This window comes from Pteronotus mesoamericanus, unplaced genomic scaffold (assembly GCF_021234165.1).
Source record: "Pteronotus mesoamericanus isolate MK-2021 breed Mesoamerican mustached bat unplaced genomic scaffold, CSHL_Meso_final contig_163, whole genome shotgun sequence".
NCBI classification, from domain to species: Eukaryota; Metazoa; Chordata; class Mammalia; order Chiroptera; family Mormoopidae; genus Pteronotus; species Pteronotus mesoamericanus.
Genome location: NW_026555064.1, coordinates 19,242,491 through 19,266,031, shown reverse-complemented (window position 1 = coordinate 19,266,031; position 23,541 = coordinate 19,242,491). Strand labels below are relative to the sequence as shown.

General features: G+C 58.6%; 1 protein-coding gene across 1 annotated transcript; it reads right to left on the bottom strand.

Moving 5' to 3' along the window:
- Window positions 1–290: 290 nt before the first annotated feature.
- On the bottom strand, window positions 291–21,930 carry ANXA5 (annexin A5). The gene is made up of 13 exons (XM_054563555.1): window positions 21,773–21,930; window positions 21,588–21,629; window positions 14,594–14,678; window positions 13,356–13,450; window positions 12,020–12,133; window positions 10,622–10,712; window positions 8,157–8,236; window positions 7,676–7,732; window positions 4,725–4,818; window positions 3,561–3,656; window positions 2,127–2,185; window positions 1,777–1,899; window positions 291–755 (listed from the first exon to the last, which is right to left on the bottom strand). The coding sequence occupies exons 2-13, from the start codon at window positions 21,594–21,596 to the stop codon at window positions 693–695; spliced, it is 966 nt and encodes a 321-aa protein (XP_054419530.1). The 5' UTR covers window positions 21,597–21,629; window positions 21,773–21,930; the 3' UTR covers window positions 291–692.
- Between the last annotated feature and the right edge of the window lie 1,611 nt (window positions 21,931–23,541).

Genomic DNA, 23,541 nt, shown 5'->3' with positions numbered 1-23,541 from the left:
TGGGAGCGGGAGTGTCCGCCGACCGACAACCGGATAAGCAGACGCGGGACCGCTGTGCCGTGCGGTGTCCCTCAGCTCTACACGACAAAGGATGAAAGCCCACCAGTGGGACGGCATGGATGGACCTGGAGGGTATTCCGCTCGGTAAAATAAGCCACTCAGAGCAAGACTCAGAGCAAATGACACGGCGAGCCGCCCGCAGACAGCGCGGCCCCCTGGCTCGTCTGAGGACGGGTGCCGCCGTGAGAGAGAAAAATTTTCTAAACACACACCCACACACGATGTAGGGGAAAGAAATGTTTATTTACTGCTAATTTTCAAATGCAACCTCCATCATTTTCCAGGTTTAATTTAGCGGCGACCTTGATTGCTGAGACATCCAGGGACTCACAGGGCCAAGGCTAAGCTCCCAGTTAAGGTGATACGGTTACGGATTGGACATCGGTGAAGCTGTTTAGAATGCGACGTGCGGCCTGACCTCTTACAGGAAAACATCTAAGTGTCGCAGACGTCAGCCCTAGTGACCTAAGCACGAGCGAGGGCTCCAGCGGTGGGCGGGGGTCTGGGGCGGGGGAGCAGGCCCCGCGGCTCCCACGCCGGCTGGTCAGGGCTGGCGCCGCGGCGGGGCTCTGGCATGTGGGCGGGCGCGGGCGGTGCGGGGCTGGCGGGGGCGGGGCCCTTCGGCGGGGCTCTCAGTCGTCTTCTCCCCCACAGAGCAGCAGCAGGGCCTTCTTATAGTCCCCAGACGTGTCCCCCTGAAACCCAAAAGCTCTCCGTTACCTCCGCGGCTCCCAGACGGCGCAAGGAATAAAAACTAAGAAACAGCGAGCAAGGGGCTCTGTTCGTGTGCCTTCTCTTCCAAGCGGGCAACCTCGCTGAGGCTGTCACCCTAGGCCCGCCAGGCGGGAGTTTCCAGGGCCGCCCGAACTGTCCGACTTCGTGGCTCTGCCCTCGAAGGCGCAGCTCCGTCTAAGACAGAGAAGCGCACCCTCCCCCCAGTGTCACCGAGGACAGGGGAGCTCCCACGGCTGTGATCACACCCGGCCTCCCGGGCCAACTCGAGGTCTGGTCAGCAGCCCGGGTCTGGCCAAGGGGCAAAGCCGACACTGCCTGGTCGTGCAGCGCGGCCTCCAAGACCGGAGGGCGGCCATGCCGTCCCTCCACGGGGCTCACACACAGGTGTGTGACATGTCCACGCTTCTGGCTGCGAGCGCACGGCCCCTGGCCCGGCCACCCCACGCACAGGAAGTTCCCAGCTGGTGACGCTGCTGGGCACAGAGCCCACATCCCTCTTCATCACCGGGCGGTGGGGCGCAGAGAGGAGGTGACGTGGGGACAGGGTGAAGGGGGAAGCGAAGGGAAGGTCGGAAGCCAAGCATAACCATGAGCCGCAGCGCCCCCTGCTGTCCTGGGGGCAAACACCGTGGTGATGCCGCGCCCTTGGCTGGCTTCTGCTCTGACCAGCTGGCTCTTTGCTGAACTAGGAGCCAGAGACAAGGCGAGAACAGACAAGGAAAAGGAAGACAGACATGAAAGAAAACAGGCACCGATGAAAGAAAGGAAGGGCACCCACGCTGTCACCGCGGGAAGGGGCAGGTGTGCTGCGCAGCTGTAACCCCGTGCATCAGGCTGCAGCTTCGCCCAGCGTGGCTTCCTCACCACGCTCCCCGCCCACCCCCCAGCTTTAAACAGCCTGACAACTAACTGCTCGTCCAGCGCCTCCCGCCGGCTGCCTGCAGATCTGTTCCAAACAGAGCGCGGGAGAGGCTCTCTCACCTTGATCATGGAGTAAAGGGAGGTGGAGAAGTTCTTCCGGAACTCCTTCCTGATGTTGAACAGGTCGATCTCGCTCCTGGAAACGACCACGCGGATGAGGGTGTGGTCGTCGGTCCCCGCGCCCTTGGGAAAGAACAGGAGGTGGCACGTTGTTTAGAGATGGCAGAGCACCGAACGCCCGAGGTGGGGTGAATCAATCATGTAAAACAATTCAATAGACTGGAACAGTATGTTTTAAGAAGAAAAAATAGCACCCCCAAGCCCATCACCTAAAACAGAGCCACACGTGGGGGAAGATGGTAACGGGGGAGACAGACAAGTCAGAGGAGAGGCCCCAGGGGCACGCTTGCCTTCATGGCGTAGTAGAGGGTCTCCGCGAGGTAGGCGGGCACGCTCCGGATGCACTTCACTGGAAGGGAAGCAACAGCGCGTCAGACGCTCTGCTGGTGCGGAGGGACGAGGCTGCCTCGGGCTGCCCTCGGGCCCGGCGTGAGGCGCCGGCTGGGGAGGGGCCGGGGCGGGCAGGCAGATGCCCGCGACACTGGCTGGGCTGCCCTCAGAGCCCACCGGTGCGCACCGCGGGCATGCGGCGGGAGGGGGGGTACTGGGGGGGCGCGGGCCCCCGAGGCCATGCGGCCCTGCGGCACCTGCTTCCTCCGGCGGCTGTGGCAGCCTTGGTTGTTGCGTCACGACCTCCTGCCTTCCCAAGAAGTTGCCCAAGTTTCACTCCAATACAGCCAAGCAAATAAGACCAGGCTGCTGCTCTGTCTGGCCTGTGACGGTGCCCTGCTGTTCTGTCTGTGTTCTGTGACATCCGTGATGCGTGCAGAACGGCATGAGACGTGCCCGCCAGAGACAGTTTACCCGGGTAAACTGACGGCAGGCGAGGACACCCCCCAGCAAGCGCCTGCCTATTGCGAGGGCTGCTCAGACCTCGGTCCGCTGAGCTCCAGAAACTACTGTATAAAAATTCCTTACTGTGCAGAAAGAACCATCCTTCAGTGGCGGGGGGCAGGGGTATTCTCCTTTCCAATGCTTAAAAAAACAGCCACCAGTGACTAAAAGTGAACTCTAATCACCAAGACCAAAAGCTTTCTATGGAAACCCACGTGCTGCAGACTTGGGGGAGACGCCATCAGCGCGGGTCCGTGCGTGTCTTAGCTCACTCCCCCGAACACAGACGGTGCGACCGGAGCTCAGCGCCAAGTGCTCGGAACAAGCAGCAGACAGACGTGCACTCCAGACCGTACGGAAGCCGGGGCCGCTGCGCACTCACCAGCTAGACTGGCCCTGGGTTTGGAGCGTGCGTGACCCTACACCCAACTGCACACCCTCGGTTCTCCAAGTCTTCCAGGTTATTCTGAACTTTTCGCTAAAATGAAATTCCAAACTGTTCAATCCGAGACCACCATCACATCTCCCAACACAGCCGAGCCGGGTGCCCGCCCCTCAGCCTGCCGCCGAGTGGCCAGGGCGGTGCCGAAAGGGACACCAGACCCCTGTGGGGCGAAAGCCCGCATGCCAGGTTCGCCATGGAACAGCACGCTGCTCCGAAATGATTCCCGAACGGCTCTCTCCGTGTCTCCACAGGAACAGGTGAGCTAACCAGACAATCAGGTGTCTCCAACGTCACAACAGACACTAAATTGGGCATTTAGGAGTGTGCTTCACCATTCTTTTCACAAAGAAATAGGTGGTTATTTTCAGACACAGCTCAAGTGGAATAAAATGCTTTATTCAGCTCTTAATACCATAAACATTGTATACATTGTCCAATTACCTACCAACAGCAAGGAGGAGTTGCTCCAAATTACCAGAGGTCTCTCGGTCAATGGTTTCCTCAATTTGAAATCCTGATATAGTCATGTATTTGTCAAACACTGCAGAACAGAAAATGATTTAATTACACAAGGATCACTCCTCCCAGAGAGAATATATTTACCCTAACCAGGTACTGTCTTACCAAACACAAATCTATGATTTTGGTCAGAGCCTCGGTGTGCCAAGCCCTAAAAACTTGATTATAAATGTTTTGTTCACGGATTTCTCAGCCCCTCCATACTAGTTAAAACCAATGGGACCTAAAAGTAAATCTCCAGGAAAGGATTCTGAGAAATCTCTCTCTCTCCTGACTAGAAGTCATACGTGTGACTTGTTTACCTTTCTGCTTGCTGTGGAAACGGTTGATGTGGTTGGGGCTACAGCAGCCACCTTGTGACAATGAGGCACTGAAACACGAAGGACAGTGGAGCAGGACAGAAAGAGCCCAGGTCCTGCCAAATTAGCCAAGGAGCCGACTACAGAAAGCCAAGGTGTTGCTTTTTTTTTTTTTTTTTTTTTTTTTTAGATTGTATTTATTTATTTCCAGAGAGAGGGGAAAGGAGCAAGGGAGGGAAAGAGTCATCGATGTGTATCGGTTGCCTCTCGTGCGCCCCCTACTGGGGACCTGGCCCGCAACCCAGGCCGGTGCCCTGACTGGAAATCGAACCAGCGACCTCTTGGTTCACAGGCCGGTACTCAATCCACTGAGCCACTCCAGCCAGGCAGAAAGCCCAGTTTTTAAAGCCACTATCAGCAGGGTTTTCTGTCACTGGCCACGGAACTCATTCCAGCCTGATACGATACCTACTGATGAACATCCAGAGATGAGGCTCTGGTTACCGCTCTCCAGATGGAAGCGCTTCTAGCGAGCCACCGCTCGGCGGCTGTGGCTGGGGTGGCAGCCTAGAAGCCTCTCCCTCTCCCTCCCCCAGCCACGGGCAGACCAAGGATCTCTAATTTGAAAAAGCTGCAACAGCAGTGAAGAAAACTGTAAGATTCCCCAAGGCCACCGAAAAGAAGAAACACAAAATCCGGCCCATCCTGTAAGTGCCTGCTGCGCAGACGGAGCTGGCTTCTGCACTGCAGAAATGAACCAAGTGTCCGCCTCGCACAGTTGTTTCACTCACCCCTGCGCAAGTGAGACACGCTCCGCGTCCCGAGGATGGTGATAAACTTCTCTTCGTCCGTCCCCCACTTAAGTTCTCCAGCCTGAAACAACACCTGGGAAGATTCCAACCAGTGAGCAAACCGCTCTTTCTCCTCCTCTCCAGAGTCTGCGTCCCACGCGGCTCGTACTCCCTGAGGGCTGGTTTGCCTGACCCATCACGTGACCCTCTGGTTCTAACGATTCCCGGCCTGAGACCCGGGAGCCCAGTCCGGGGCTGCTTCGGAGCGCGCCACCGCACTGCGCCCCGGAGACGGGCGGGCCAAAGCCTAAGGCATGGCACTGGCGCCGGGCGCATGTCCCCAGAGGGTCGGCCATGACTCCGGTCTCTCCGGAGCAAGGACGGGGTGCGGAAAGCCTCGGGCGCCCCTCAGGGACGGGGCAGGACCTGACCGGCAGCTAAGCTGTCGGCCTCTCCTGCTCTGCCGGCCTGTGGCTGTTCCGTACACCTGACAGAAGGGAACCCCCTTCCTCCTGTCTACACGCGAAGCTGACCAGAGCTCGTACAAACCGCCCTCCCTTTTCTGAAAGGTCACGGCGAACAGTTAAAGGCTGCGGGCAGAGCGCCGCGCGTGGCACCTGACAGGCACTTCACAGGTGCTTGTTGAACAGTTCGAGTTCCACGTTTCCTTTTTTACATGGAAAGAACGTGTGCTTCCCAGTACCCATGTAACTAAAAAGTAAAATTACATACAAACATCATCATCAAGTTGGGGTCCACGTACTGAGATGCGGATAACGTACTAAAACCCAGAGAAGCCGTCTTTAAATCTCTACGCTACCCTCTCCCATGCCGATGTCAAGGTTAAGGCAGCCATGGAGCCGAGCCGGGCGCAGTCTGCAGGGGCTGCGGCTCGGAGCCCCGGCCACCCCCACGCGGCCGCCCACCGGGGCGGCGGCGGCCCGGTACAGGTGCACTGCGGCAGCCGCAATCCCCGCGGGCTCAGGGGGACGGAATGCCGCGGTCCCGGGCCCGTTTTTAGTTCCAGAGAATGGAAAAAAAAAAAAAAAGAGTTACAACTTTACACTCGATTTTGAAATTAATTTAATGGTAAAAATAAAGGACACCAATCCTGGTCATATGAGCATTCGGTTCAAAACCGGAAAGTTCCTCTAGAACCTGCAAGGAGCTTAAGCGCATGGTGTTCTAGACCGCTCCTAAGTGGCCCTTTAAATCTCATTACAAAAGTAACGCACGTTCATTGAAACATTTGTAAGACTCAGGAAAACATAAATGAAATAAAAATTAGCACCAATACCAAGGTCCTAAAGAAACTATGCTCTCTGCACACAGAGAGGCTATGCATTCCGGAACACCCAAGGGCGGGCGTCCCAAACAGCACTGCTGGCCCTGGGGAGCACTCCTTCCCAACTGTTTCTAGAACTTTCTCTCGTCGGTACAGCAGTGACACCTGTTGCATGGGAATAATCAGTGAAATGGCATTTTAACTACAATCTCCTAATTTTCTTGGAGGAACTGTGTTTAGGATCGATGTCCCCTCCAAAGCTACTGCTCCGTCAATCGTGTGCAATAGTAATGGCAGCAAAGGTACTGAAAAGCTCCGTCTTGTCCGGCCTTAGCGTGAGGGGCCTTCCTTCCACCTGAGGGCGCCGGTGCCCGTGGGCTGTCTGCCTGGGGGCCCTCACACCTCCTCCCCGCCCCTCCCCCACAGGGGGCTTCACGGTCGGCCTGAGCACGGGTTGGTGAGCTCTGGTTCAGGGCAAAGTGCAGAGGTTTCGGCGCCAGAAAGACTGGGCCCCAGTCCTTATCCGTGAGCCTCAGAGGGAGGAAGTGCCCAGCCCTCCTGAGCCTGGAGCAGGGAGTCCCTGCCTGCAGGGGAGCAACAGTGTTTCCATGTTGCCACAGACAGAAACTCTGTAACTCACGTCAGCACAGTGGCCTCCAGGCGGCCACCTCAGGTGCTCAGCAAGCACGGGCTCCCTCCCCCACTCCCCCCCCCCCCTACCCCTGTCCCCCAGAGAAGACACCGCCGGGGCAGCCAGGAGAGGCAGGGCCAGGGTCACACACACAGACGATGGGAAGTAGAGCACGTTCAGCTCCCAGGCGCCGGGGCTCCTCAGGCACCAGGACAACAGGGACGCCCCCACGGCCGGGTCTCAGCTGGGAAACTCGCCAAAAGCTTATGGAAGGGCCCTTTCGCTGGCGGACTGCTCTCAACTCAGAAATCTCACACTCCCGCTAGCGAGACGGCAGTGACAGGGGACCAAACACGCTGCAGCGCAGGCTTCACTGGGGAGCCACTAAAGGTCCGTGACCGGAGGGCAGGCCCACTTAGGACGCCATCGAAGGAGAGGCGGCGGCGCTTCCGGACCTACAGTCACTTGTCATCTGCTGTAGGATAAAGGGCCGTTTATCCCTACAATTCTCCTTCATCCTCTGCTGCTCAGAGGCCCGCCGCCGCCTTGGGGTCGGTAACAGCTGCGGGGCATTGCTTGTCTGTCCGTCTGCTCTGCGTGCTCCATCATCCCAGAGAAGCAGCGCACCGAGGTGGAACTCCCTATTTACATGTAATTTATTTCATTTCAGCTTTCAGATAAAATTATTTTGTTGGCTACACCAAAATGAGAGAAATGTACTGTATTTTGCCGTGTATAATGAGCGCTTTTTTGCCCCAAGTTTTGAGGGAAAAATAAGGACGTGCATTATACATGGGTATAACGATCACATGCCATGGGAATAACAACAAGCATAATCACCCCGTGTATAATGCGCACAAAAACGTGGGTGCACATCTCACAGGGCGCGACACGGTGCTTCCTCCCGCGGCCCTTACCCTTTGTAGGGTCAGTTTAGACGCCATCACAACCCGACAAGACGACGTTTCCTGAGCACGGATTTGTTTTCTCATGCGTAGGTCACAACACGGCCTCCCCCTACTCGGTCTCACTCACCTGAGCGTCCTGCTCAACCTGCGCCTCGTTGATCCCGGAGTCAGGGTCTCTGCTGGCCTGGAAGACAGAAGGCGTCGTGTCCCCGACCTACAGCAGCGCAGCCGGCAACAGCAGCCGGGCGCCACCCCAGGGCCGCGCGCGGAGCTGTTTTCCTCAGGAACAATGTGCTTTCATACAGGGCCTGTCAGTCCCTACCATATCTCACACCATCACACAGCCCTGTCCAGGGCCAACCCGCCCCTCTCGGCTTCGACGTCTGTAAGTAAAGAGGACAGCGATATCCCCAAAAGCTATGAGTGTGCTATTAAGAGCTCCGGTCAGATCTTACACACGGGTGCACGCGTGCGCGGACACCACGCGGCTAGAATCAAGCAAGCACCCGAAGCGACTGAAGGAATTCTAGGCGACCTCACTGAGCTGGATTCAGGCCAGCCCAGCTTTAGACTCTGCCCTCAGAACGCAAACAGGCCGCGCCCCGTACCTGAAGCAGAACCACCAGCATCCTCTGGTAGTAGCCCGAGGTGTCCCCCACCACGTCGTCCTCCAGGCTGGAGCCGTACTCTGCAACGCAACAAGGCCAGGCTCACCCGGGCTGCTCTCAGCCCCGGGCACCGCCCGGCCCCCTCCCCGAAGGGCCCAGACGCCCGGGAGGAGGCCGTGGTCAGCATACATTCTCTCTCCGCTGCTCGGAGTGCCCTGGAGACTGAAAGCAAACGCCCTAAGTGCGTGGCCCGCCGAAAGCAGGCTCCGGGTCCCCCGCGGCGCTCGGCTCATGCCTGGGTCGTGACTCAGCCACTCAGAGGTGCTCTCAGCCGACGGGCTTGTGGATCTGTAGACACGGAAGGCCCTAGAAACCTCCACGATGCAATCGATCCCAAGCTGAACCTCACTCTGCCTTCTTTCAAGGCGTTGACATTAGCCTTAAAGGTCCACATCCTCTGACACAGCGACTGTTACCCTTTGTCAGCTCACGGCCCGTGTAAACGAACAGCTAAAATTCCGCAGCAAACCAAAAAATACACATTTTGCCAGCCTGAGAAAAGAATAGGCACAGTTTTGACTCATTCACAGTGGACGGCTATTGTTGTGCTGGCTGTTGTCATTTTTTATCTGACCGTCTAAGGGAAAGGAGGTCAGCGCCCCTGACTAACCAGTGTTTTACGCAGGCCCCACATGTATGTTAACGCAGCATGTTTTAAAAATCCTTGAAAATTGCTGCTCTAGTAGTCTGAGTTTTCTTCCTCTGGGCATGGCCTTTCCTTGTGCTAAGACATTTTTCCTCTACAGCAAATAAATTTAACTCTGAGAGAGATCAGTGACATTTTTTAAAACGTGCCCCTCCCCAGCACGACGCCCAGCTGCAGAACAAGGGCCCATGGGAGCCCCCCCGGCCACCCGCACCGGGGCAGCCGCCACTGAGGGGCGGCGGTGCTCCCCACACCACGGCGCTGGACGCCCCAGCACCCCTGGACCGCAGGCAAAGCTCAAAGGCCTGAAACTTCTATTGCAAAAGGTCCGAGAGACCTAGCACCTGTTTAACGCGGCAGCTTCCCAGGGCCAGCTCCGCGCCCCCGGGAACCCGCTGTGCCTGAGCCAGGCCCACTCCCGACCCGGCCCCCGACACCTCCTGCAGCAGCCGGGCCACGCCGCCTCGGTTTACCCCCCAGGACACGTGCGTTCCCTGCGCACGGCCAGGCTCTGGCCCCGGACATGCTCTCTGCGGGCCAGTGTCCACGGCGCTGTGACAGCGGGGGCCAGGACCGCCTTCCCCCTCCACCTGCCTGGCGCCCCAGGCGCGGAAATGCGCTCGGCCTGGCCGCACCCCGAGGCCCCCCGGCACCACGGCCTCGGCTAAATGGGTCCTTGCACTGCCCATTCAGGGCATTTGACTCGGGTCTGAGTGTGGCTACCCAGGTGCCGCTTGCTGGGTTGTGTCGCCCCTCAACAGGCCGCGACCGCCCCGAGGACAGGAACTGTGCACCGTGCGGGTCTGTGTCGCCCACAACAACCCGGGCCCCGCGACGCGGCCGAGCGGGGCGTGGGCGGCCCCGCGGGCACCGTGCCCTCGTGGGGCCCCGGGTGTCACGTGGGGCGGCACACGGGCTCCCGCCCCAGTGTCCAAACGGGTGTCTGACCGCTGCATCAGACATGACGGACACGCGCCTCACCGCCAGGCCGTCCCCCCTGGAAGGGGGCGTAGGAGGCAGGACGGTGCTTGGAAAGGGCGCCACCGAGTGGCTGCCCATTGCTCGCTGGTCGGACTCGCGGCCCCGGCGCGTCGCAGGGTAACGAAGGCGGGCCGAGGGCGGGCCCGCTGTGTTCCGGGCTCCAGGCAGGGGCTGGGGTCCCCCAGGGGGCCGACCTGGTCCCCCTCGGTCAGGCTGGAAAGAGCCTGCGACAGGAAACCTGAAGAGGCAAGAACCCGCCACTTCCTCCGCTTTTAATTTCCCTGCCTCGGTCGCGTCCACAGAGCATGCTTCAGGCGGGGAGGCCGCCTTTCCCGCTGATAAGGCAGGCGCCTGGGACGGAAGCCCGAAAACCAGCGGCCGGCCGCCGCCTGCCAGGGGGCGTTCACGGCGGCCACGCAGCTCTCGTCGGGGCAGCGCTCTTCCCACCCGAGACCGTATTTGCTAACAGTGTCTGTTCAACTTCGCTAACATAACACGGAATTTGCATAGAGAAGCAGAGCCACTTACATCGTAAAGTGAATGTAACAGAAAGACCACCCGTGCATCCCTGCCAGCGGCATATCCTGCTTAAAAGGAAACGGCCCCTTCGCCCGAGGCTGCTGCCAGCATGGGCCGCGCTCCGGGCGAGGGGCGGCGGCCTCCCCCAGCAGGAGGGGGCGCTGGGCTCCGGCCCCCTCGTCCCCCTACACGCCCCCGGGGACCACGGACCTGCCCTCGCCCTAGCGGGCACGGGAGAAACACAGCTCGAACCCTGTACCTTCTTCATAAACCTTCTTTATGGCGGTCAGTTCTTCCGGGGTCCTGGAGGCGATGATTTCTGTCAGCACTTTCTCGTCTGTCCCTGCTCCCTGTGTGGAGGTTCATTTTTAATAGAAAAAAAAGGGTCAATAAGGTTAAGGAGAAAGTGATTTTCCTAGAACAGACGTTACCCAGATGGCAGAATCACATAAGCACCCAACATTGTTAAGTGTGCACATGGAAACGTAACAGATTGTGCCAGTTTGTGATTTTATCAGTTTAATTCTAAATAGTTTAAAAGTAAAGCATTTTAATGAACCATGAAATAATAAACAGACTGAAAAAGTGAAGGTGCAGCTTTGCCCGCGTGTGCAGGGAGCAGCACCAACACTTGGACAACCCGCGACCCCGGCACAAGCCCCGCCCGGCCTGAGCCCTCGGGGACCCCAGCGAGGCTCTGCCCGGCGGTCGCTGGGCGGATTGGGTTGGGACTTGCTTTCCGGGTTTCTGGAAAATACCTTTTCTCAGTTTTCCTTTTCCTGATTACGAAAGTCATACCGACCCGGGTAAATCAGAAGATACAGGCAATGACGTAGCCCAACTTAATTTTAAGAGAGAGAATATTTAAGCATCATTCTCTTCATGTTTCTCTTTCTTGAGCGAAGATCAAGCACTTGAAAGACCTAGATCTTTGCTCGGCCAGAACTGCAGCTGCTGTGAGCATTTCGGCAGCACTCCACAAAGATGCCCTTTCCCGACGACCTTGGGTCGGTTTGCTCCAACACAGTCGCTACAGGAAAAGGAGCAGGAGCAGACGCTCCTCCCCCGCCCGCTCCCGAGGAGGCTCCGGAGAGGAGCCGCCGAACTCACTGATGCTCCGTCTGTCCCCTTTTTAGCTTCCTGCCCCCTAAGTCAAACCAGCATTTCCCTGGGCTGGCGGGGGCACAGCATTCCCAGCGCCTGTCAGGTTACCTGCTACAATGTAACTGTACCAAGTTTACCAGCTACTTCTAGGAAAGGGTTCACACCTTCCTTATCTGAAAATTCTCTGAAGCTTTACTTTTTTAACCTGTAATGATTAACGAAGCGATTGTTACCCAATCAGCCAACTTTCTATTTCAAATGATAAAACACCTCATCTGTGATATTGTAAAAACAGGCGTGAGAATAAACTGTAAAAGGCTATAAAAATTACTAAAAATGTAAATAGCCACTATTACTGAGTTAACTACACCATTAGGACTAAACGACACACTTGTGATTTTTCTCTCCTTTTCTTCTCACTGCCTCCTCCAGTTTTGTTCTCCAAGAAACCCCGACAGTAATAACTCAAATATTTCTAATATAAAAAAGAGGGCGGCGCGCCCAGCGACGCAGGCCCGCGCCGCCCCTGAGCAGCGCCCTTGCAGCCGCTTACCTTCAGCGCGTGCTTCAGCTCGTAGGCGTCGTACAGCCAGGACGGCTTCATCAGCGCCACGATCAGCTTCTCGAACTTGCCGGTCAGCTCCGACTTCAGGTCGTCCAGGAGGTCCTGGCCCACGGAAGCACCGGTGGGTCAGCCGGGCACCCTGCAGGCGCTTCCCTCCCTCGGGGGCCAGGGCCTCTGCTCCGAGGGGCTCCGCCCGCGGCCCCCGCCGGGACCAGGGAGGCCCACGCGGATGACCCCGCCCGCGGCTTCCGGCTCGGCCCGGCCCAGGCCGAGTGTGCAAGGAAAAGCCAAGTCACGTGCGTGTCAAGGCCACTGTTACCAAGGGATGTTTTTCTTACTTCAAGAGTAAAAAGTATATTTAAAAAAAAAAGAATCTACCCAATTTCCTATTGTCAGCATTTGTGTAAACCACCTTGGAGACTGAGGTTCCAATGTATGTTACAAAATAGGTAACATGAATTTTAAGGTCATAGCAGTTATAATGATGAAATAAAAACTCAATATTCATAAGGAAAAAAAGAGTAAAAAGTATGCTTTTTCCCAGCACTTTATGCTGAAAAAATCTATTTTAAAAATACTGTTCTGAAGAGCATGTGAATTCCCCCCCCCTAAAAAAATATCATAAATGCATTTCTGCGGAGGACAGAGCCTGGCTGCCCTGCCTTCCCCAGCAGCGCTGCCTTGTCTCTCCGTGGGACAGACACGCTCTCTCTGCTGCAGGCCCCAGGGAGACTGGCCCCCCAATGACAAAAGGGGGAGCGGGTTCCCACCCCCGGCAGCGTGAGCGCCCTGCACTAGAGACTGCGTTTATAGTGCCTTCCTCCTCTTTTTTTTTTTTTTCTGGTTTGCATTTGTTTTTCCAAGAAATGAATGAAAATTTTCAGAATAAAATGTCCTGTACATTTTTCATGTAGGCACTCATTCATTTAGTAACAAATTTACTTTTTACTTGGAATTGTAATCTGGATAAGAGCACTTCAATCTTTGAATTTAAAATTCATTTACTAAAATATCACACTGCATCAGACCAAACACACCGTGCTCCAGGCTGACAGCCTGGAACAGACGCTGGAATAGCCCTGAGGGAGGCACAGAGGAGGGGCGGCCCTCTGCCGCGCCACACGAGGGAAGCACCGGTGTGTGCGGGGCAAGCGGGCATGCGCTGTGTGCCGACAGCCGATAGTTAGGCACCTGGGAGACAGCACAGCAGGAGGGGGAAGTCGGGATCGTTAACTACACGAAGTCTGCTACAAGCCATGAGCCCACTTCAAACTCCCCTCCAAAGCCCGGCTGCCCGCAGCGCGCCAGGGAGGGGCCTGCTTACCCTGCCGAACAGCGTCTTGAAGGCACCGACGATTTCCTGGCGCTGTGCGTTGCTGCGGGAGGTCAGCAGGGTCAGGATGGTCTCCTCATCGGTGCCTGCGGGGGAGGGTCCCCAGTCACTTCTGGGCTCCTACACGCCCCCCGCCCACAGCCTCTGCAGCCGGCGCCTTCCACTCCTTACCCCGTAAAGCATGGCGTGTTACGTGACAGATTAAACTAGAAAATTCGCAACACGTCCAGTGGCGTTTGCCAGTAGGTCCCACCCCCATTCCTGCCACGCAGCGGAACAGGTGGGAAAATACTCCTGACTTCTAAGAATTGGAGGGCACGCACTTTTTCTTGCAACAAACGGTTGCTCGGACAACGGCTTCCCACACGGCCCGAAGTGTGGGGGACTGAGAGGGGGCAAAGGTGGAGACCCTGGCTTCAGGTTACAGGAGATTTGGGGAAAAACACAGACACCCACCACCAACCATGAGCTACGGCAGACGTGTCAGGGCCTGGGGAGGTCACCCAGGTGGTCCGGGGACTCCCTGAGTGACAGGAAGTGGAAGGGGGTCTGGGAAGAGCTTCATGGAGAAGGCGGCGCCCGTCTTGAAGGACAGAAGGACTTGACAGGCAGTGACAGGAGGGAGGAGGACAGGCTTTTATGAGCAGGAAGAGAAGGCAGGGCTTTCTGGAAGGGCAGATAAAGGAGCACTGGCTCAGAGATCACAGCGCGGGGGGTGCCAGGGCGGCGGGGCGCCCCCGACGGCCTCGCCAGGCCGGGGGCTGCTGCTCACGAGCTCCGCGCGGAGCCCTCGCGAGAGGGGCGTCCCACGCAGGGGTCCTGGCGCAGGGGCCCGAGGACGGGGTCCGTGTGCGCGGAAGTCCGCGCACAGGGAGGTTTCCGAGGGGCTGGGAAGGGGGCCCGGGCAGCAGGGCAGGCGCAGGACCATGAGGGGGCGAGAGGCGGGGGTGCTTGGGCGCGGACGGCGGAGAGCAGCAGAGGGCCAGCTCTCGGGACGTCCGCGCCTGCCTGTCCTCCGTCACCTGCCGCCCAGGCAGAGCGGACGGCTGCCTGCCGTGACACCGACTGCCACGGTCGGCCGGGCCTGTCCCTTTGTCATATCTCAGTGTGCACCCCCCCCCCCCCCGCACAGACCAGCATGCCCTCCAATGAACCCCACCGCGAGTCGATGGCGCTGCGTTTGGAAAGACATGCGTCCCCGTTTCCAGACCCCGGGGAGGCCCGTTTACCCAGGCCCTTCATGGCCTTCCGGAGGGCTTCGGCGTCGGCCCGCTCATCGAATCCGGGGTAGGCGGTCACGGTGCCTCTGGGGACCTGCGGCGGGAAATGGACGTCACTCACAGCAAGGCCGACCCGGCAGAGCGTGTGACAGAAACAGCGAGCCGCCGCTCCCTCTCGGGTGCCCCTGGACGCTCCTGACCGGCTGCCTGCGCTGTGCGGCCGTCTCTGAAGTGGGCCGCCCATGGTGCGGACCAGCAGCGCCCACCAGTGCGTGGGCTGCGGGTGCGTGCGGTGCCCACGGGCCCCGGGAGGGGGGGCGGCAGCTCCGAGGGCCTCCCCCCTCGGTCCTGGCCCTGGGGTGAAGCCCGGCACCTCCGGACTCCCTCCCGGACGCCTCACCCCCCATCCCCAGCCCGGGCCCTCCGCTCTCCGCAGCACTCGTCACATGCTGTGCTTCCGGCCCTGCCCCCGGTCACACAGCCGGGACTGTAAGGTCACCTGGCAAGGCCTGGAAAGCTATGTGGCAACGCACCTGCCGGCAGAGCCCAGCCTTTGAACGGAGCGCCCTGCGAGAGTCTGCGGGAAGAGGCTCTCTGCCAGGCTTCCGGCTCCCAGCGCTGTATCACGTACTTAGTACTTCCAATCATCAGTGCTTTCAATGCTTGTCCTACCATTAGATCTTTAGCATAACAAGGCCTTCCTGATACGGAGTCAGGCATTTATCTCAGGACGGGGGAGGCTCCCAGCCTTAACTTTTGCCAATAAATGTTTTCAAAGCCCCTTGACACCCCCGCTAAGGCTCCCTCCGAGACCGCGGCGTGAGACCGCCTGCCAGGTGTGCGGTCGCCCCGTGGTATTGAGAATGGGATCAGGATCACCTACAGGGAGAGACGTTCTCTTCGAACTCAACGTCCAGTGGCAGCACCTGCCGCAACATCCCACCACGAAAGAAAAGACGAGGGGAGAGTGAGCCGTGGGGACTTCGCACGGACCCGGCGCCGAAGGCCGGCCCAGCAGCCGTCTCTCCCCTGCGGGCTGAATTCCGCCACCTGCGTGCACACGGATCCAGCAGACAGACTCTCTCCTTGGCCGAGCTTGGGGCGGCCCCCGAGCCCCCGCGGGACACGGTCTGGCCCCCCCGCCCCGGTCGCAGCTGGACTGCCGCCGGCTCGCGCCCCCAACCCGGCACGGCGCAGGGTCAGCCCCCAGCAGGAGACCGACAGGTCCCCTCAGCAAGACCTCCTCCCCCACCCTGGATGTCCCGTCCTAGGAGGTTCCCAAGCCCAGACCCTGCCCTGCTCCCTGGCTCCACACCCGCAGGGGCCTTGCTGTATTCGGGCTTGAACCCAGTCTGTCCGCTGTACTGCCATCGCCTTGAATCACGTCATTCTTGCCACGTGAACAAATGCCAGAATCGCGTTTCCTTTATTAGTAGTCTGTCCTCTTGTTCAAGGAAGGAAGGAAGATCCCTCTTCCCTCCTCTGGCAGCAGCGTCATGCTGAGAACCTACAGGGGATCCTTCGTTCTGTCCTCAGGAGGCCGAAAGAACACAACCCAAGAGACGAGGGCTGTTTCCCGGGTGACCGCCAGCCCCAGGGTGCTGGCGATGGGTGGCCGCTCCCACTGGCTCTGTCCCTGAGCGAAAGAGGACTGTGCCCGGCAGTGGGGGCGGGGTGGTGGTGCCCGTTCCTCTTATCTCCCTGGGGAGGCCGTGGGACTACGGCTCACGCCGCTGCCAGGCCGTCAGGAGAGCCCAGACGCACGAGGAACAGCAGGCCCCCTCCACGGGCTCGACGGCTGGAGCCCCGTGACCTGGGGCGGCAGGAGACGGGCAAATACGGACTGTCCAACGTGGTCAGAGGGGCAGAGCGTGGGGAGTGAGCCGCTGGGGTCTGCGCGGATGGCCCACGAGAATGGGCGGGCAGGCAGGCGCCGGGAAGGTCGTGTGTCTCGGGCCGAAGCGCAGCGGCCCCGCTTAGTGGGACCACGTCAGCTCACCCCGAGGACGCCATCCCTGTCGTCACGCACGGGGGCAGTCACCGGGAGTCCTCTCGGCGTGAGGACTCAGGACGGGCGGACGGTTTGGTTCGCCAGTCTGTTCCTTCACTCACCGAACCACCATTTCTGAACGCCCCCCCACGGGCCAAGTACTGCGCTAACCGCGAGGGAAGTCGTGGCTGGGAAAGCCAAGAGGACGCGGCAGCCGTGTGAGGACAGGGAGAGCGCGCGGGGCCGCCCGGAGGTTCGGGGCCGGAGGGGGCGTGAGCAGTCAGGGGCGGGCGGGAGGCGCGAAGAGGGGGAAGACATCAGGAAAGCTTCCCAGAAATGTCCTCAGGGCTGCCTGTGGCGTCGCCAGGCAGGTTGGGGAAAGGAGAGGGTGCAGGGAGGCATCTTGGAAGCATAAGAACAGGGAAGAGGGTAACGCTACGGCGAAGGGGCAGGCATTTCACGGCAGCAGGGAGGCTCCGGGTGGGGGCGTGGAGGGCCGCGAGCCAGGCCGAGGGGCACCGGCCACCCTGTCCTCACGGGACACGAGGCCAGAAGAACAGGGCCAAATGCCTAGTGCTCTCCCTGGGCCGCAGTGCGCACAATAAAATGGCCGTGCATGCGACAGGAAGGCTGTTCAGAAACGACCCCAGGAGGGGGAGGAGGCCCGGCGGGCGGGAGCCACTGCCAGGGAGGGCCAGGGGGAGCGGACAGCTGCTTTCGCCCTCCTCCACCGCGCGGCCCCTCGGTGGGCGGGAGCTGGAGTGGAGGCCGAGGCCATCACCAAGGCAGAGACGAGAGGGTGGGACAGAAACCAGGGGAGAAGGGCCGGTCACCTGCAGCGGGAGCCGCGGCGGACACCTGCCAAGCAGGGCGCTGGGACAGGCACGGTCTGGGGGGACACCCCTGGCCGGGATGGGCTGGCGGGTCGCCAGTGCTGGGGCAGGATCGGCGAGCTGGGACAGGGGCCCTGACCGCAACGCCAGGTGGCCTCCCCAAAGCACAACGAAAACACGCGCGGGCGATGGATGGAAGCGGAGGAGCGAGGTGCAGCCGGAGGGACAGGAGGAGGCCCCCGTCCAAACCACAGGAGGACAGGGCCCCTGGGCTGGTGACTGGGTCCTGGGGCGGCGGCGGCCGGACTAAGGGACGCCGAGCAGTGAACGGACGCAGAGCACCTCTGGAAAACTCCCGTGGTACAAACGACCTGTTGTTTTTAAAAACACATTTAAAAATAGTTGATCCAGTTTAGAGGCTGTGAAGAAGTCACACATGGAGACGTTAAAAGCAGGGGCGAGGTGGACGAGAGGCGACAACGGAGGTTTGCAGTAAGAAGAAGAGACGTGTGACCCGGAGGTGAAGGAGCCCGGGGGGCACGTGGGGGGAAGAGAAGGGGCCCCAGAATCTCACCGCCAACTCGGAAGAAGGAAGGACCGCTTGCTGCATTTCTGAGAGCTTTCTAGAAATCGGGGCACACTTGCTACACACCATACGATCAGAGTCACCGCCCAAGCCAGCAAAGGCCCGTAATGGTTTTGGGGACAGACGTGACTCACAGACATGAGTCAGAGGGCAGGGCCCTTCTGTGGACACCCTGCCCGCACCCCGTCCCGCCCACGCAGAAAGGTCCGCCCTGCGCAGGCAGTGACTCCGACCAGGGCTTCCCCCTTCCTGTGGCCGGCCCGCTGCCCTGCTGGCCCCAGCCGCCCCCCTCCCCCACTCCCACCCCGCCCCCGCGCGGCTCACCCTCTGCCCCCAGGCCTTTCCGAGGGAGCTCCAGGTCGCCTGGGACCCCAGGCCTTTCCGAGGGAGCTCCAGGTCGCCTGGGACAACGCCTGGCCTTCCTTTCACTCACCCTCACGGCCACCCACGCCCCCGCTCTGTGATTTTGTTGGCTTTTTGGGGTTGTTTGCTTGCTCTAAATGAAGAAGTTCTTTACCTTCAAAGACCAGGTATGCCAAAATAAAATGGATAAAATTAAACCAAACAGCAAGTGGAGGGTTGCTTTTTATACACAGACTTTAAAGACACGTAAAGGCTGGGTCCAAAAAACACTTAAAGACAGGTCTCAGGAGCACTACTTTTTTTTTTTTTTTTTAAATCAACTGATGTGTTGTGAAGTTTCAGAAAAGTATGCAGGTTGTATGAATAAAATTTATTCAGAAATGGATCTGCGGTGTCAAAATAGTCACATTCCTGCCAGGTCAAGCCCCGAAGGCCCTCACAGAACAAGGGAAGCCTCCCTCCTCACAGGGGACCGGCCTGCACCCGCCCCCGGGAAGGGCGGGAAGACTTTCCGAAGGCCAGTGAGCCCCGCAGGGCCGGCCAGGCCGCCAAGCCGCTCTGGACCTAGTTCTTTCTAAGCATCCAAAGACAAGAGGCAAAGGAATCGGGAGCTGAGGGAAGCTGCCCCAACACAGCACCCACACCCCTGACCCCTGAGCCGGGGGGGGGCCGGGGGGCAGCTGGTCCCTGCCCAGAGGTCTGACTTAAGGTGAGCGGCAGGAAGAGACGCGCCCCACACCCCCTCCCCTCCTCTGGGGTCGGCCTTGCCTCTCACCCCCTCGCACCCACCCTGCGGGCCTGCGTCAGTTCTCAGCCCAGGACTGCAAACCAGCCCCAAATTTTCCTCATCCAGCCTTGTACAGTTTTACCACATACCAGAGAGATAACTCTGATATTCTTGAAGTTTCTAGTGAAAAATCTGTAGTCTGATTTTGCCTTTGTAACACTCCCGCTGCCCTGAATATAGTAACTCTTTCTAAAAAGCCTTATAAACGAAACTACGTTCAGACGGCCCCAATATAATAGTTTCATTACGTCAAAGAAAAATAAAGCTATAAAAGCCTTATACTGAAGGAAAATGTGTTAAATGGCTCATTCGCCTATGAAATACAGCCAAATCTTGATTCCCCCAAACCAAGAGGGCAGGCTGCATTGTTAATTACTCAAACAGAATATGTGCGACTGTCTATGAAACAAAGTCGGCTCCTGCCAACAAGTGAGGCGGGACGCCCCCGGGGGCGCGGCAGGAGGCCCCCAGCCACGGACAGAGAGAAGCCAGCGGGAGGCATTTCGAGAACACGGAGAAGGGCCGCTGCAGGGGGCTACATTCTAACTGTTCGATAAACAAGACATGCATTTTTAATAATACAATTTAATCTGCCAATATGTGCACCTCCAAGACTCAGGCATCTGATGCCGTGAGCCCACAGATGGCCAGAGTGGAGGCCTCCGGTCCCCACACCCACAGGTCAACAAGAGGTGACGCCATAGAACCTAACACGGCGAAACCTGACCCTGAGGCTTCCGTCCCAGGACACCGGGGTCCGAGGGAAACCCTAGACGGTAAGAGTGCGAGTCCAGGATGCGGGCCTTCCGCAGACCATGTGAGTGTAATTACAAAACCCCCTCTCCATGCTGACTGCTTCAACACCATGTTTTACGTGAATGGCTTCCAAGGATAACAAATAACAAAGCCAGTGCAAACTCAGTGCTGGATCTTTAGCAGCACTTGTAACGTCCACAGTAACCTAAAACTGTGGTTTTGATTGAAAGCGGCCCTGGTGTGCTCTTGCGATAGAAATCACACATGTAACCTTATAACACAAGCCGCTGTTCTCCCCCCCCCCGCCCCCCCATGCGTATCTGAGGGCCTTTCCACGATTTCCATTCTTTGAAGTTATTCATGAAAGCAGCTGGAAACTGGGCTCCTCCACGCTCGCTCTCTCGGCAAAGCACCCACATAATTAGCAGGAGCTGATTGAAAAAGTCAGACATCACTGGGTGAATGTACAAGAGAGATTCGAGAAACAGCCAAATGAGCGAGGAGAAAGGGGGGTCGCTGCACCTTGCGAAGTCACCTCTACATCAGCACAGCAGCCTATTACGATGGGAAAAGTAATTCCGAGGGAAGTTAATGCCACCTGCATGTATCCTTTACATGGGGAAGAGCCTAAACCAAAGTTTCCACTGGAAGTAACATGAGCATCGGTTTATTGTAATATTTCTAAAGTGCAAAAGAGGAAGCAAGAAAGGAGCCCTGTATAAATATAACAGAGCTGCCAACTCATCTTAACCCTCCCATTTTCTCTTGGAAAGGACCAGGAAACCCTATTCGATTTCGGTGAGCCAATCTGATTTAAAAATAAAGGAAGAACTCTAAATGAGAAAGGGCATTGTTTGGGTACTTAAAACACTTGTTTAAAAAAGTGATCTGAAGGCTGACAAGCCCTCTAGATCGATAAGGCCTCTGCAATTAGTTTTGGGTGGAGGCAGTAAGGAGTGGTGTTTTCCATTCACCGAAGACCGAAGACCGTATGGTGTGGTCAATGTTTAATGACTGCCATACATATCGAACGCTTATCTTTCCCACATTTTTGATACACGTTAAGAACAGCAAAGAAAGCCAGCATTAGGTCATCCAGTTCTGAAACAGAACCAAGACAAAATCAATTCAGAACCCGTTCCGCGAGTTCATCACTTAAGAAAGGCAGATCTTCTGTTTAACGTTTTGCATATTAAAAAAAAAAAAAAATCAGCGCAGACCGAAGGAACAGTTCCTTTTAGTAAAAGTGGGTTGAGCAACTGCGAAAAGCTGCGCTCCTGGCTCAGCAGGGAAAAGGCCAACGCCCACCCACAGTATTAAGGCCGGGACGCTTGGCGGAAAAAAACCACGGAAACGGGAAAAATGCGTTCGCGGCACATGACCGAGCCGTTCCTCCTCTGGCTCTAATTTTAGCGCTCTCCGGGTTTGGGGGGAGGGCGCCCTTCCACACGTTCAGTGGAGAAAGGCAGAGCGCAAAAGCCCTGCCACGTCACCGGCACCGGCCGGAGCCGGTCGGGGATACGCGGCGGGAGGGAGCGGGACAGGGCGGGAGGCGGGAGACGCGAGCCGGGCGCGCCTTTCCCGAAGGCGGACTCCCTTTACTCCTGAACTTCGTCGGCTTTCAGACAGGCTCTCGAAGTCCCTTGACGCAGCTGACAAAGTTGGTAAACGGGGGCGCGCGGCCTTACCTGTGCCATGGCGACTGCTCAGCTCCGGGGAAGGGACGCGGCCTGCAAGACAAGGGGCAGCGCTGAGGCCGGGACCGACCGGACCCCGCGGCGGCTGCGGTGCTGGGACCCGCCCTCCCCGCGGCTGGGGACTGCGCTCGGCCGAGCCCGCTGCGGGGGCCCTTCTCGGGCCAGGGCGCACTCACCAGACAGAGGGATCGAGGGCCAGAGCCGGCAGGGGCGCAGCGGAGTGCAGCGAGGGGCGCGGGCCGCGAGGCAGGGATGCAGCGGGAGGAGGGCTCGACGGCTGCTCGGGGCCGGCTCCAGGCAACGGAAACACCCGCGCCGCCTGCCCCGCCCCGGCCCCCCACCCCTGCCCGCCTCAGTGCGCCTGCGTGGGGCACCGCCCGTCCAGGCCCGGAGGCGGGCGGGGCGGGGCGGGGCTGCGGGGGCACCGACAGGGCGCGCTCCCGCCGGACGGGCGGAAGGTGGGAGCCGTCCCGGGCCGTCTGCCCTGCGCGGCCTGGGACCTGGCCCAGCCGGCCGCTGGGTCAGCTTTGCGCGTGGGCGCCTTTTCACAGAAACAGGCAGTCACTACCCACTGACATCTTTGACCTTGGGATAGAAAACTCGTGAAGATTTGAGGGCATTTCTCAATTTGTTTTTAAGTTTGGGGTCTTTGTTTTTGTTTCTCAAAGTGCCAGTGGCTGCGTCCCAGGTGGCCCTCTCTTACCCGGACAGGGCTGCGGTGGCTCAGGTGGGAAACGCCAAAACCTCTGCCTGGCCATTTTCAGAACCAGTCTAGAACTGGACTATGACTTAAACTTGATGGATGCCCTGCAAGAATTGAACGTCAAATGCTAGCATGGCGGGGAGAGAGAGATGTCAGGACACTGTACTGCGCCGCGCAGGAAAGGCAAAGCTGACACGGCAGGCCCTTAGCAGACCTGCGGGTGCTGGGGCGGCCGGGGACACCAGGGCGGCCGCGAGGCCGCTGAACAGAAGTCCCCACGCTGCAGGCCACTGCGAGGTGGCCTGGGGTTAGGGGATTCAGGATAAGACAGGAGAATCCAGTCTGCTTTGGGGGATAAAAAAGAGGTTTTGTCAAAAATGGAGAGTCGGTGTGGTTCTTTGTCTAGAACTTCTAGACACGTGAGCACAGGCTGGACCGGGCCCTGGCCAAGCCCCAGCAGGTCGGAGGCCAAACGGAGTGGCGTGAGGGCTGCTGCTTGCAGACCCCCTGCGGGTGCAACCTAGGCTGCCTTTCTGTTCCCTCCGGGCCTCCCAGCCCTCTGCCTCCTTCCCGGTGGCTGAGTCCCAGTGGGGGCCCCTACCAGCTCCCCTTCCCAGTCCTGACCCTTTAGATTTAAGTGGATACAGTGCCCGTAGGGGCAATGGGTCCAGCCTTGTTTCGGAGCCCCGTCCTGTGCCAACGGTGCTGGACTGCAAGGAGGCAGGTTGCTCCCCACGCCCCCCGCCCAGGGCCGTGTCTCACCAGGAGAGCACAGGCCGCGCAGACTTTTAGCTCTGGAGTCCCCTCACGGTTTTCATTGGAAACAGCATTGGCGTTTATCCAGTGAAACAGCAACAGCTTCCCCAGCAGGGGCCTGGAATGTGGGGCTTGGGTAAATGACTGGGTAAAAGATCCCCAGGAATCCTGCAGGCGGAATGTTGTAAACTCGGTGGAGATCCTGGGGCTGGGGGTGGAAGGGAGCCACATCGGTTCTCGGCGGCCTCTGCGCGGACCCCCGCTCCGGGTCTCCGGCGTGTTGCTGCGGCCCGCTCCCAGCGCCCTGCCCAGCACTGAGCGGCTCTCACTCAACGCTTGACATGGAGACTGATGGATGGACACATCCTCTGTGGTGTGGGGTTTTATTTTTAATAGCAGCTGCTATTAACTGCACTCAGAAGAATGGGAACGATTTGAAAATGGGTTCAAGGAAAGCTAGAGAGAGCCTGGTGCCGGAGGGACGGG

Coding starts and splice junctions, on each gene's coding strand:
- ANXA5 (XM_054563555.1), bottom strand. Junction 13,451..14,593: donor GAAGGCCATGAAGGGCCTGG/GTAAACGGGCCT, acceptor CCTCCCCCGCAG/GCACCGATGAGGAGACCATC. Junction 1,900..2,126: donor CCCTCTACTACGCCATGAAG/GCAAGCGTGCCC, acceptor TTCTTTCCCAAG/GGCGCGGGGACCGACGACCA.